We start from the raw sequence: 14,308 nt of genomic DNA, 5'->3' as shown, positions 1-14,308 counted from the left end.
GAGCCCACGGCAGCCCGGCCGGTCTTGGGGTTGGCCCGGGTCGGTCCGTGCTTGTTTCGCGGGTTTTCGTACAATCTTGGTCTTTTCGGGTTAATTAATGTTAGAATAGTATAAGTAACAAAAGGGTAGTAATTTGAATTGAAGCATACTAGTAACAAAAATTATGTTAACGGAAAAATTGTGCTTATATTAATAGTTATCACATGTTAGGATAGTTTACAAAATGAATTTTATAGCGATAATTGTAATGCTTTGTTGATTGTGCCGAAAACTGAGCCTTAGTCCCTTTGATGATGCGATGTCGATTAATTGAGTGATTGGTCAGCCGCAATTTGACCCGTACCTGTCGCAGGGCTGGGGTTGCGGGTAAAAATTCGGTTGAATGATTTAGATAATCGGCCTTTTTCTTGTTTTAGGCCATTTATCAAGCTTCAGTTGAACCATTTACAAACATATCCTACCACGGCAAGAGTATCACCGTTTCATTGAAAAGATATGCTTTGAATAATAAACTTGAGAGAAGGATATTTTTGAAATTGCAGGTTTTTGGACTAGTTGAACCATTTACAAACATATCCTACCAGTTTTTCTGTAGAATTTACGTATATAATTAAGGCTAGATTTAAGGGTGTCACAGTTGGTATCAGAGCCTATTGCTCCCGAGTCCCGACGCACGTTTGTGCACCCCACTTAAAATCACTTGACCTTTGAATAATAAACTTGAGAGAAGGGTAGGATGGGTAGATTTAGGATTTTATGTGGTAGTCTGTTTGTGATTGCTAATTGTTAGGTACTAATTGATTTTCTCTTTTACAAGTTGGCTCTCCAATAAATGTAGATAATGCTATCTTATCTTAATCTTCCAATCTCGTTGTTTATTCGTCTTTTTAATTCCTCTTCTTTCGCCTTGGTAACTACTCTTCTATTCTTTCTCCCGATTCATCTTTGGTTCATTTTCTTCTTATAATAAAGTCCATGTGGACACCTTCCTTTTATTCCGCAGGATAGTTTCCTTGTTCAAGAGAACCCGGTTTTGGGAGAATATATCATTAGAGGGCATGAACGAGTTGGGAAATTGATTGTTTAAGGTTTGAGTTGTATAGGAAAATATAACTTGGGATCCTTTGGTTAGTCTTGTTAGCTGTACTTAATATGAGAGCCTAGTGAGTTGTGAAACACCTTGGGATTTAGTTCTATTGAGAGCTTGTTTGTTATAGATGTTTGAGCATGGGTACCACCTTAGCACATAAGATGGAATGAACCTGAGCGACTTCATTTGAGAGTCTTAATGTTTCTTGTGGAAAATTTAAGGAATGATAGTTAGTCCTAATCCTTGTAGGCCTTGAAAGGAATACAATAGGACTTTGACGTTGCTTAATGGATTGGTATCGTACTTTGGAATTAGTTAGTTTGTTAAACCTTTTGAGTTGACCAAACCTAGTATAGAGTAGCCTTGTTAACCTTTTGAAATTTGAGAACACGTGGTTGACCTTTTTAATCATATCTGAATTTGGGAATTTTGGTGGAATGTTGTTTAATGTAGTTCGTGAGTTCAAAGATGTGATTCTAATTTATGATATTGGAGACTAGAAGTACTAAGTCGTGAGATGAGGGAGTAAACAAGCCATGGTACTTGGGGATGACATAGTAAGTGAAGTTCGATGATGAGAATGGTAAAGGAGATACTTTGGGACATAGATGGTAACAAATGAATTGGTGTGGTGAATTGATTTTGGCTCTTAGAACCAATTGAGTTGAGGAATACCTACCATTGTGGAGTCCTTGTTAGTCATATCATTTGGTAGACTTTTGGGGGCTTTGTTGAGCACCTTAGTGGTGTAACCTTATCATATCAATCATAAGCTTTGATGAGTGTTTAGTAAGCGGTAGCCCTTTCTTTGTGCCGCTTCTATTCTCTTTTCCTTCTCTTTCACGTTCGTTGAACCTTGTTTTTATGCCAATTCTTACGTATCTTCTTCTTGCTCTAGATATTTTCTTAACTCGAATACCTCTTGTTTTTGTCAACCGTTATCTTTACTGTCTGACTTCTTAGTTTCCTAACTTGTCTGGTTCATGCACCCTTTGAAAATATTTTACCATTTCTCTATTCCTTTATCACTCCTTATCTCCTTAGTATAGTGGGTACCTTATTGACCATGTTTACGGAGTTAGTGAGATGTGACTTGAGGATATAGGATTGACTAAGTAGTCGAGATTGTGATTGGCTTCCATAATCACTTTGGAGATGAGGGTTTGATAATGTATATGTTACCATGTGAGAAATGTTAAATGTGAGTTTATTAGTTGGTTTTAGTGAGTGATATTGATTACTACTTGAGGTATGGTATGAAAGAGAGAGTAAGCTACTTTATTGGGAGGTTTTTAGCGCTTGCTTTGGAAACTAGAAAGGGTAATGGTATGGTTGACACCAATTGTTAGGCTAAGGAACATAATTCCAATGTATGGTTTTAGGAACTCTGAAGTGATAAAGTGTTGTTACAATTATGACCTTGTTCCTTGAAAATTTGATGGTAAGTAAGTTTAGGATATCAAATTGGAAAGAATACTTCTTGGGGATGTTGATGACCAAAATGGATTGGTGATGTGATTTGGTATTAGTTGGCTCTTGAGAGTTCTTGAGTTGAGAAAGACTCAGTGTTGAGAAGAATTTGTTAGCCCTATAGATTTATAGACCTTGATGTCGCATTGAGTACTTGAGATGATGGGATGATGTTGTAGCTGAGTGTAGATCCGCTTTTGGTAATCCTTAATAAGCAAAAGGATAGAAAACTTGAGATCCTATTGATTTTTCAGAGTTTGGGGTTGATATGTTACTACCTTGTTTTTAAATAAGAATCTTGTGGGATATTTGAGGAACATTCTCTTGGAGTTTATAGCTTGATATTGGGATTCTTGATTGAAGGTTTACTTTTTGAAGAAACCATAGTTGACACTAGTTGGATACGAACATAGCTTTGTTGGAAGCTTTGACCTTAGGCTTGTGGAAGTTGTTTCTGAATGTTTGAGGATTTGGAACGATGAGATCACGCTTATAGTGGAATACCTCGTTTCAGGGAATAGATTAGGATGAGGTAACATAAGCAATTGAGGAAACCCTTGGGAGTAATGTGATTATGAGTTTTGTTGTTAGGAAGTTTTTGGAACCGTTTTGGGTGTGGTTGTAGTTCGTGACAAAAGTGTTGGGCATTTCCTTGTTGTCTGTTTTTCCTTCTTCCTTGATCATGAGCGTTACTGCTCATATCTCCTTTCCTTACTTCATCATACTCCTCTCATAAGTTTGATGTGGGTAACCTATGAAACTCTGTCTTTGACACCCATTTAGGTTCGACTTCAATTCTTACCTCATGAAATTCATACAGCTCCTTTGATTATTATTCTTATTATAGAACTTTAAATTACGGGGCGTTACAATAGCCAAGGAGATGAATCTCCGAGACGTTTTCTTGGGTCTTGTTGTAGGTATTTCTCTGAAGCTGCTTCGATCAAGACGAGTAAAATGGAGTTTGTAGAGAATCGTTGGTTTTCTGAGGAAGATTTTCACAGCCAAGGAGATGAATCTCCGAGACCTTTTCTTGGGTCTTGTTGCAGGTATTTCTCTGAAGCTACATCTATCAAGACAAGCAAAGATGAGTCTTTTCCTTTGGCCAACGTTGCTCATCCATTAGAGATTGGGGTGGAGTTTGAGTTTGAAGAGCGTGTTCCGACTTCCGTCGTACGCCATCAACACGACGTTGTTTACCGATGCAATTGTTACTATGCTTTAGTTTATGTTATTAGTAGCTCTATGGTGTTTTATGTTGTAGCTTATAGGTATGGTTTAGTGAGCCGTACCTCTATGATGTAAAACTCTTTCTTCACAGCTGTCAAAAAAACATAAAATAAAAAAAAAATAAAAAAAAAAAAGTTTCTAACCACCATATAAAGGGTGATATCGAAGAATTCTGGTGAGGTATTCCATACAAACAGTAAACAAAAAAAAGGGGATATAGGATCACCCTGCGAGAGTACTATAGTAGCAGCTAAAAGTAAGGGTCTCTGGTCCTGATTTGGTGAAGTGGTACTCAATAGCAAGAATGTCCAAGTTGCAGCGAAGATTTATAGGTGCTTGATATGTGTCACTTTTCTATCATATTTAAAAAGTGAGAAATTAAGCAAGATTGAAGATGTTTATAAGGAGTCAAGATCCTCTCACTTTTCTATCATACTAGTTGTTGCGCCGCGCCCTACCGGGCGCGGAGCCCCAATTTGTTCTTCTGTTTTCGGAAACTCGAGAGGAGTTTCGTGTATGTGTTGTGGCTATGCTTAATTTCCTTTTCCGCCGACAGCCCTTCCTGTGGGTGCGCATCATCCAAAGGACCCCAGTAAATCGTTAGCTTAGCATATTATACAAGATTACGATGTGCCAAAGCGGAAGATATATATAAAGAGAACAGCATAGTCTTGCAGAAAAGATAGTTACTTATATACAATATCTAGGGTGCATCTAATAGTCGTTGGTTACTTATTAACCGCTACTGCCAGGAGCCAATTGTTCATATTCTTTTGCCGTTTTTTAAAAAGGCAACCTAACATTAGATTATGCGTCCTTACACTGGTAGGTATTCAGCGCCTTCAAAACCGGTTCAAAACTTGCTAAGGTAGCTTAATAGAATCTTGGTGTTTAGTTTAGAGAGACTTGCTTGAGCACCCATTCCAGTTGTTGTGCTCTGGAAAGAGCTGTGCTAGGCACTACCTGTACATACAACCTTGCGTTCTGTAATTTGGTCTCAATGTACTTGAGGTAGCTTTCTCTTTCCTGCGGGACAACATGTAGATATATAGTACATTGTTGAATTTAGTTTGTGCAGCATATCTACATTTTGCATAGTGCATACACAGTACACTATACCTTCCATATTTTGCATAGAGGCAGAGACATAAGTGAGGCCTTAAAAGCGTATTGCCGAGATCAATTCAATGACCACAAGATAACAGCATAGATTTCGTGTCATTATTTGGTTATTAGTTACCAGAGAAATTTGGTTAACAAAAGGGGGTTTCAAAACAGTTACATAGGGTTTCCCGATTTTCACCAAGCTCACACCCTCAAACTGAGCTTTTACAGTAATATATACTCCCACTTTTTCTAGACCAGAGAGAATGGGTAGCTTACATATAAGCAACAGTCAAATACATTCAAGCAAATAACACCAAAAAGTGTACACCATCCAACAGCAATACCCACATTCCCCCATTGCCTGAAAGGATCCCCCCCCAATTTGCGGGGTAGGGATAAGATATACAAATGTACCTACCTTTACAATAAGGGGAAGCGGCTGACCCGAACCAAAAACAGAATCGAATGACTATTAATTCACAGTGACCAGAAACTCAACCAATTTAAAAAACACCATCACAAACATAGTCACAACAAAGTATATCTCGAAACTGTCCATATATGATATATCTAAACTATTTAATGTCACTCTCATAGATCAATGAACTGAGAATAATTATAATCAACATTTTTCAGTCATTTTTTGCTGAGAATGGGGAGAATGAGGACAAGTCAGTCAGAATATGGAATCTCAGACACAAAACGTTAAACCACAACCTTCACATCAAACAACATAAATTCTTCAGCTAATAATACACATAAGACGACATTATCCTCCCACATTTCGATTCGCACAACTTCAAATCACATATAACACCAAACAAAACACAAAAACAAACCATAGCATACCAGGCATATTATCACCTAGCCTTAGCGAAACAGCAAGCTTAGGCATCTGTTTCCTCCAAGCAGACCCAACAACAAGCTTCCTATAAAGTCCAACATCCGCCTTCTTAAGAATCCCAAACGTAACCAAATGCTGCAAAAATGCATGAACATCCGGCGTCTTCACACTCTCAATTCCGCCACGCTCCTCCAAACTCTACTTCCAAGTCTCAGCAATCCCCTCAGCCCTCTGCCTCACAGTAGGAGTAACTATCAATCTATCCTTTCCCACCGCGGTATCAACCACTACCGGAATCAACGATTCAAGCAACAACACACACGCCCATCCTAAATCATTACACGTGCCCCCTCTCTTATCCACCGGAAACACCTCCGACATCGCTTCAAGTATGAACTTTGGCGGATCCACACATTCCGATAACGCTAACGGAATCTTAGCTCGCAATGTCTCTAATTCCTTCTTCCTTATTGTTACGAACTTCCAGAAATCCTTGTAGTCCATCCACTCACAGTAGTCCTTCAGCTTCACTAACAAACCTGCTCAAACACACAAAGACATTCTCTTATTCCAAAAATATCTACCTTAACTACCTCACATTTTTCACTATTTTCTTATTTCAAAAATATCTTCCATTTTAAAGTATTTTTGCTGATATTTCCTGCTAATATTATGTATTTATATCCTTTAAATCACCACATCTCAACATTTTTTGGAGGTATAATCTCAATTTTGTCTTTGTTTTTTTTTTTTTTTGCTAATATTTTGTTTAATATATATTTTTACTCTTTAAATAGAAAGCAAAAGTAAACTGTCCACAACAAAGAAGGCAACACTACTACAGATGAAGGGAAACCCCAATAGCAAAAGGTCAAACTAAACACACAACAAAACATATTTTGAACCACAGATAAAGAGGCGACGGGAGTCAGAACATGTAATAACCTAGATATGAAGAAGGCATAAGGGTGCCGAAGCTCTTAACCGGTTCGTAGACATTGGTACCACAATCCTGCAGCTGTTGTAAAGCTGAAAAGAGTTTTGTGAAAGAAATTACGATGATTAAATTATGATATATTAACCATTCTGAACAACACTTTCAGTTTTCATTACACCATTCCCGATAGTTACCAAAGTGTAGCATTACATGTTTAAGGATTTCTTAAATACGATACGCTTATTCCATCAACAAACCCCAAAGCCTAGACTTTTCTGTCCTGAATGTGGTGCACATGAGTTCTCACTTCACCAATTTCATCCAAACTTACGGTTTTCACAAAATATTAACCAAAAAATATTTGGAAGACTCTTTCGGCATAGTTAAAAATAAATTCAGGGAAAAAAAACAATATAGATTAAAAAATTGAACATCTCAGCTACCCTTCAACATCATAAAGCATATAATCCACCCGTACGAATCATTTTATTTTATTGGGACGGCGAAGTATATATAAAACGCACGCTTCAGATCGTAACCAAGTTATGGGTTAATTTGGAAAGAAAAGAACTATAGTTCAAAGCAGACAAGCCCAAAGTTACACTTCCTCTATACAAGCACGTGAATCATCCATAACCATTCGAGAAAGCAGACCACACAGTTTGTTTGGGTGGCGTAGTTAGTCTTTGTTTATAAGAGGCACACAGAATCACTAAAGGTTATTCGAGTGCCTGCAAACTAAGGTATGGTCCCTAGGTTCAAGATAAACTTACATCCAAACAGGAGCCCTGAAGTATGTTTAACAATTTTAAAGCAGTAGGCAAAGCGTTGGGTACTAAGAGCGGTTGTACCTGAGAAGGCGATACAGGCCACACATGCCTCATGGTGCGTAGCAAGCTAGCAAGACGCAGCCCATCGTATCTACCCCTGCGCACATTGCAAGTGTTATGTTGTACTTTAAGCCCCGAGTGGCGCAGGGCTCCGCGCCCAGTAGTCTTATAGACTCTGCAGGTGTGCGGAAATTCGTGTTGTGCCCAACATTTGTCGGAAAGCACAAAACATATCAGCATTGCGGTTAACGGCATATTACCATGGTACATAAACCTCAGTAAAGTTCCCAGGATACTCGCTGGGTTGCTATGATTACAAGGTAAGAAGTGCACGTACCTTTTGGTTAGCGAGTCGTTCAGTGCAAGTCTGGCAGCCGCCATTGATCCGGACGTTAAGGGTCGACCTCCCTGCGCGTTCCAAAACACACCGATAAACTTCCCTCAAAAAGAAGGAATAAACAAGAGAGCAAGAGAGACAAGCGGTTAACCCTCTATAGTTTCTATGCAACTTTCCGAGCTTCATCTTTCTTTTCTCTGCAATAATTTCGATGTTCACTACACCTCGTGATTAAGTTTAACCGAGATCTTAGTATCAATAACCTGAAATTTCAAAAAAAAAAATTGTCAATGGAAACGAATATGTCACTAAAAGGAGGAACTTCATCCAATAAGAAAGAGTAGAACGCCCCTGTGGCAGCCATCCACACATTACAACAATATAGCCCAGTGCATTGAGGGATCCCGCAAATGACAATATAGGGAAGGATCGGCTCTACACAACCTTCCCTATGACTCTCAGGCTATGACTCGAAGAAAATAGCATTGAATTATTACAACTTTAAAATGAAAAGAAGCGTTAGTTTAGTGAGTCGTTTTGATTTATTCCATAATGATCGAAATCAAAGCATAGGTCACTAAGTCATCTAGTTTTATTCCATTACCATCCAGAGAAAACATAGCCAGTTTGGTTTTTTACTCCACTAAAAAAATGATAAATACACATCCCCACATTATTTGGGGAAAAAAAAACATGAAAAACAACCAAAAATCGCACCTGAGTTGTCCATTGGGTTTGCAGCAGGCATAGGCTCGAGCTCCGGATCTCGATCACCACTGCGTCTGATGTAAGGAATGTCTTTGCTACGGAAGCGGAATTCTCCAAGCAACATCTCACCACCTGTGGTGACAAAACCATTAGCAAGATAAGCCGCTATAATGCTAATGTAACCAATCATCACCGAACAAACTCAACCAAAATTTTCAAACCTTGGTGGGATCAATGATGCCCGCAGCCATCAGATCCTCGTATTTTCCAGTTGCAGCGTTGTACCCAAAACTCGGATTATCATTAGATAGAACCTGGAGTAAAATTCATCAGTCGTTTCTGAATGGATGTATTTGCCAACTCACATTGATAATTGAGTTAATAGCATCATAAACTTTATTTTGTACCTTCTCAGTAACAACAACTCCATTAACCCCTGCATTCTTCGCAATCAGATCCAACGGATATGTAAGCGCTCTTTTCACAATATCTGCTCCGAACTGACATTAAGTAAGAGTAGTTAACACCAGTACAGTTTGAAGAGATCTTTAGAATAACGACTAACTGTCAGATTAGAGGTCTAAACAATTTAGACAAAACCTTTTGCTCTTCGTTTTCAAGAGTCTCCTTGATGGCATCCACTTTAGATGAAAGGCGCAACAAGGTGCAGCCTCCACCCACGACAATACCTTCTTCTACTGCTGCCTGGAAAGAGTTTGACATTTTTCAAGTTAGTAGTCGCTGTGTAGGGTTTTCACAGAGTGATATTATTAATGTATTGTGATTCTTGTATGAAACAGTCACATGTGAAACGGACCAAATAGTTACATATTGCCCATCTAATTATATGGCTAATGAGTTGGCCTCACAAGTAAAGACCGTCTCATATAAATTTATATGTGATTCATGTGATGATGTTAGCAAGATAGGTACCTTGGTTGCATTAAGAGCATCTTCCACTCTCAGCTTCCTCTCTTTTAGCTCGGTCTCAGTTCGTGCTCCGACCTTTGAAAGATAAAACAAGTGAATATGAACAACCTGATTACCCAAAGGAACAAAGCGCAAAAAACTCTCAAAAAAGGCAAAAAAAATAGACAGCAGAGTTGAATGAAACAGACAAGCGTTAGACGGTCACCGAATTACCAACGTTACCAACAGCAAACCTCTGGCTGTGGGAAGTACACAATGCAGGAATTATAATGTTTGAGCCCTCACCTTATAGTTACATCTACACTTCTCTTTACCGCTACTCGTTAACAAAGAACGCAACACTAACAAATCAGGGGCCGTCATAACTTTGTACTTCTAACCTCTACAGCCCACAAAACTGCATACACAACAAAGACAAACCACATCAATAAAGGAAGGGCAAGAAATCCGATGGCATCACAATAACAATAGTAATCAGCACCCATATAACAGATCTAATATAATAAGCAAAATATAGTAATAGAAAGGATAACACCAGAAGTAGTAATTTAGCAATAATAACACTACAAATGCCCAAACAAAGAGGTAAAAAAATTTTCTCAGATCAAAAGATAATTAGAAGCCATACCTTTTGAAGACAAGGCTGTATCGAGTTCCTAAAGCCTATACGGAAAAAAGGAAAAAATCAGTTCTAATACTAACATCAGAAATAACAACAACAATAACATCAACATCAACATCAAAAAAGATGTAAAACGATTACGAGTCAAGATTAATAAGAGTAAATTAGAGTAGTAGCTATAGTAGGAAAAAAAAAAGGAAATTAGTCAAGTGAAAATGAATGCAATGAAAATCGATAAAACTGGAAGAGAAAGAGATGGAGGAGAAAATGAGTGAGAGTATAAGATGAGCAGATAATGAGAGTTGGATGAAAATGGGTGGAATTGACATTTCAACACCAGCAAATGCTCAAATCCTGATCATCGGCAGAAATAAATAATATGGAGTACATAATACGCATCAATAATCATCACCGTTAGCCAATTCAATAAACCTCAGCGAATCGAAAACCCGATTAAAAACAACCCAACAATCAGTTCCACCCAATTGTATACACCCTAGTAAACCGAAACTCCAATTAAAAAACAACGCAACAATCATATGAATAGAAACCCTAATTAAAACTACCCAGAAAGTAAAATCAAATGAAGAATTAACACAAATCATATGGAATCAAATTGTGGATAATTGAGATTAAAAAGAAAAAAGGAAGGAAAAGAGAGGAACCTGAAGGGGTTGATCAACTTGAGAGAGGAGATCAGAGGAATGATGCCATCGTGAAATCCTATGGAATCAAAGGTCGTGTGTTGCGAAAAAGGAGTGACGGATGAGAAGGAAAAGGTATGGCTGTAAGTGAAAGGAAAATGGAGGGGGGAGATCTAAAAGTAGCAAATCAACGGTGGAAAGGGAACTTGGTTGTGTACTATTCATTGCTACAGTACACACCAAGTTCTCTCTTTTAAAAGGTAGGGATTTAAAAAGTGAGAAATTAAGCAAGATTGAAGTAGTTGGTTTATAAGATGGCCTAACAGTATTGTTCAGAAATCTTTGGCAGATATAAAGACTCGTATGCATATAGGATAAACAAACGTTCTTTTAACCATAGGGATAGAGTATCGTTACAAGGCATGTGATGTATTCTTTAATTCTTTAGAGGTTGTTTTTCAAGTTGTCTGGCTATATGTTTGAGTTGTAACATACAATTTTTTTAGTGATCAATATCTTAACTTTCCCAAAAAAAAAAAAAAAAAATCGTTAATCATTCAGTTTTTTTCAATTAATAATTTATTTTGTAATTCCTTTTCAAATTTAAATTCTTTTTTTTAATATTTAATTTGAGTTTTTTTTTTTTTAAATCTCTATTCTCTAATAATCAATATTAGAAGGTTTCATTTCCGCTTAGTCTTTTTTTATTCAATTCTTTGAGAATGTACATAATTGTAGTATAAATGTCCTTAATTGTTGTATGATTCTAGCTCTCATATGTATTCATGTATATATACCCTTATGCTAATAAGAACATCACACATTTCTACTACTCACTTCCTTCTCTACCATTTATAACACATTATCAAGCACGATTAATGTATTATGTTAATGCTTTTTAGTCTCTTATGAAATTATTATCTATTAAAGGTTGGTCATTGTTCTTATTCATATATGGTAGTATTTAAATTTCTTACTATTTTTTTAGTTCCATGATTTTCTATTTTTATTTCCATTTAATCGTGTGTTTTCATCTAATACATAATTATTTTCTCGTAGAGTCATTATGTCGAACCTTACGAAAATAGAAATTGAAGCTCTCGACACTATCGGAAAAAATATTTATCTTGGATGCTTATGCTAAATTACACCTTGATGCAAAAGATCTTGGTGAGACACTTAAAGAAAACAACACAACATTGAGTCAGGATAAGGCTAAGGCCATGATATTCCTTTGCCATCACCTCTCTAAGGAATTTAGTGTAATACTACGGTTTTATGAGTGTTTGGATACTCTATCGAGTGGGGCTTACTATGTCGAGTAAGTATGTTTGGTATTTGAAACAGTAGTCTGCCTGTAGGGTACTCGATCGAGTAGCCTTGGCACTCGATCGAGTAAGTGGCACTCGATCGAGTACGTGACTTACTCGATCGAGTAAGTTGGTTATCGAGTGATTTGCGACGGGTTTGTTAATAATGCGGATTAATATATAATACTCCGTCTCTTTTTCCTAAACACTTTTACAAACCTAAAAACACAAAAAGGAGAGATTGCAAGTTACGTTGTTCGTTTGATTCGCATTATTGGCAAATCCCGGAGCTAGAGGTGTCGGTTTCCTTTGTTCTTTATACCGTTGTGATCCTTGAGTCAAGGGTAAGTTTTACGTATCATTTTTATAGCATTTGGTTAATGTTGATTAAACCCTAATTTGGAAATTTGGGGGTTTTTATGATTGTATGGTTAAGGTAGTAATTGTATGAACGTATATATAGGAGGAGGGTTCGTAGAAGAGAGGTTTTGAGACAGCTGCTAGATCGTCTGATTTTGTGATTGTATTCCAGGTAGGGTTTCCCAACTCAGTATTAATTACATGATGTGTTTGGTGGTTTCATTGTGATTATTGTTAAAGTATATTGTTGGTGGTTGTGACGGTTGTTGGTTATATTGTTGGTTGTATTGTTGATTAATATCGTTAATTGTTGTTGTATCTGTCTGTCGACTTCGGGGTGCGTCCCTGGCTGAGTGGAGTCACTTGCGGGAGTGGCTTCACGCCCTTGATTCGCCTTCTGTGGAACCCGCCACAGAAGGGATGTGCACATTAATGAACATTGGTTTATCGCTCGATGGAGATGAGCGGGGCTTAGGTGGGAACGGCTGCGGTCCCCCACTGACGGTGGGGAGTATCTGTTGCGATGGGTACTCTGGCAGGGCTACACACTTTAGTGTGTAGTCAGTGGTGTGAAGATAGATTATGAAGACTGGGGTTGATGTGACGATTGAGCCGTTTGGTATTTGTTCTGTTGTGATTTGTGTTGTGTAATTAGTACTGACCCCGTTTAATTGTTTTAAAAACTGTGGTGATCCATTCGGGATGGTGAGCAGTTGTTGAGCAGGTTTGATATGATGCATTTGGGCTAGCTGGGATGAGCCGTCACTTGGATATTAGAAGAGTCTTCCGCTGTGTCAAACGGTGTCCTTAGTTAATCAGTTTTGCTAGTAGCCTGTTGTGGTTTTGGATTGTATTTGATTTAACAGTTTTGGTTTGAGACATGTAATCACTTAAACTATATTTACCTTTAAAGTACGTTTCGTTGTTGTCTTATGATTGTTATTGCCTCGGGTAACCGAGATGGTGACGTTCCTATACCTAAGTGGTCCTGGTAAGGCACTTGGAGTATGGGGGTGTCACATTTGGAGTTGAATTTTTGATTGTTAAAGAAGACCCGCAAGTGGTTTAAAAAAATCTAAAGGAGCGATACGACCACCAGAAAATAGTATAACTCTGTAGATACCTCATTTCTGCACCTCCCGCAAGCCACCCGGTGATGATTGGGCCGCATATTTGGTGCACGGAACGATTTATGACAATTCGTAAGTTTTTCGTCAAGTGATAGATCAAATACTTGTGTCTACCCCTTGGTCGTCATCTACGCGCCATTACAGTCGTTTTGACAGTAATTACAGTATATTTGGAGTCCGGGTCAAAAACCGTCTTCATTTTCTAACAACCGTTTAAAATGCCGAGTCAGAGTGTTCTGGAGTGTTCCAGATATTTCTATTCCATATTTTTAATCTTTTAATCTTTTGGTAAATTATATCCCGAAATTATATTTTATATAATAAGGAAATTAAGATCAACCGCAATTCCATAATAGAAACGCGGAAAATCTTTCTTCCGCAGGAGGAAACCCTTGGGGAAAAGACGCAGCAGGTGCTGCGCCTCTTCCAAGAGACACAGTGGTTCCTGCGCCCCTTCCCCAGCTCCTTTCTACGTATTTTAAGATCTTTTCGAGATTTACTTCCAAAGTTTTACCGAAACCCTAATTCCTTCGTGTGATTATTATAAATAGAGACCTTCGGTCCTCATATTTCTCACGCGAGTGTCCGCCCTTCTCTTCTCCCTTTGCATTCTAAGACCACGCTCTTGCTTTTTAGCGTCTACGTGCTTGAACTTTCGACCACGTAAACTCGGATCCCTCTGAGTACCAGCCTCGTTTTGCATGACCGACCAATTTGACCAACTCCACTCAATCAACTTAATCAACTTTGTTTAATTTC

General features: G+C 38.0%; 1 protein-coding gene and 1 long non-coding RNA gene across 2 annotated transcripts; both read right to left on the bottom strand.

The window, feature by feature from the left end:
- Positions 1–4,421: 4,421 nt before the first annotated feature.
- Positions 4,422–9,615, bottom strand: LOC141601003 (ruBisCO large subunit-binding protein subunit beta, chloroplastic-like; the record flags this gene model as incomplete). The annotated part of the gene is made up of 10 exons (XM_074421264.1): positions 4,422–4,816; positions 5,747–6,280; positions 6,687–6,770; positions 7,530–7,605; positions 7,846–8,108; positions 8,563–8,685; positions 8,775–8,867; positions 8,961–9,053; positions 9,154–9,258; positions 9,487–9,615. Coding segments are annotated over 6 exons (588 nt in total), but the record flags the coding sequence as incomplete, so codon positions are not given.
- A 116-nt stretch (positions 9,616–9,731) lies between these two features.
- LOC141602662 (uncharacterized) lies at positions 9,732–10,909 on the bottom strand. Its single transcript, XR_012524590.1, has 3 exons — positions 10,771–10,909; positions 10,112–10,146; positions 9,732–9,880 (listed from the first exon to the last, which is right to left on the bottom strand). It is a non-coding gene; the product is annotated as an uncharacterized LOC141602662 (long non-coding RNA).
- Positions 10,910–14,308: the final 3,399 nt, after the last annotated feature.

The sequence above is a fragment of the Silene latifolia genome, chromosome 9 (genome assembly GCF_048544455.1).
Source record: "Silene latifolia isolate original U9 population chromosome 9, ASM4854445v1, whole genome shotgun sequence".
Taxonomy (NCBI): domain Eukaryota; kingdom Viridiplantae; phylum Streptophyta; class Magnoliopsida; order Caryophyllales; family Caryophyllaceae; genus Silene; species Silene latifolia.
The sequence above is the reverse complement of the archived record's forward strand: the minus strand, read 5'-3'. Positions and strand labels throughout refer to the sequence as shown.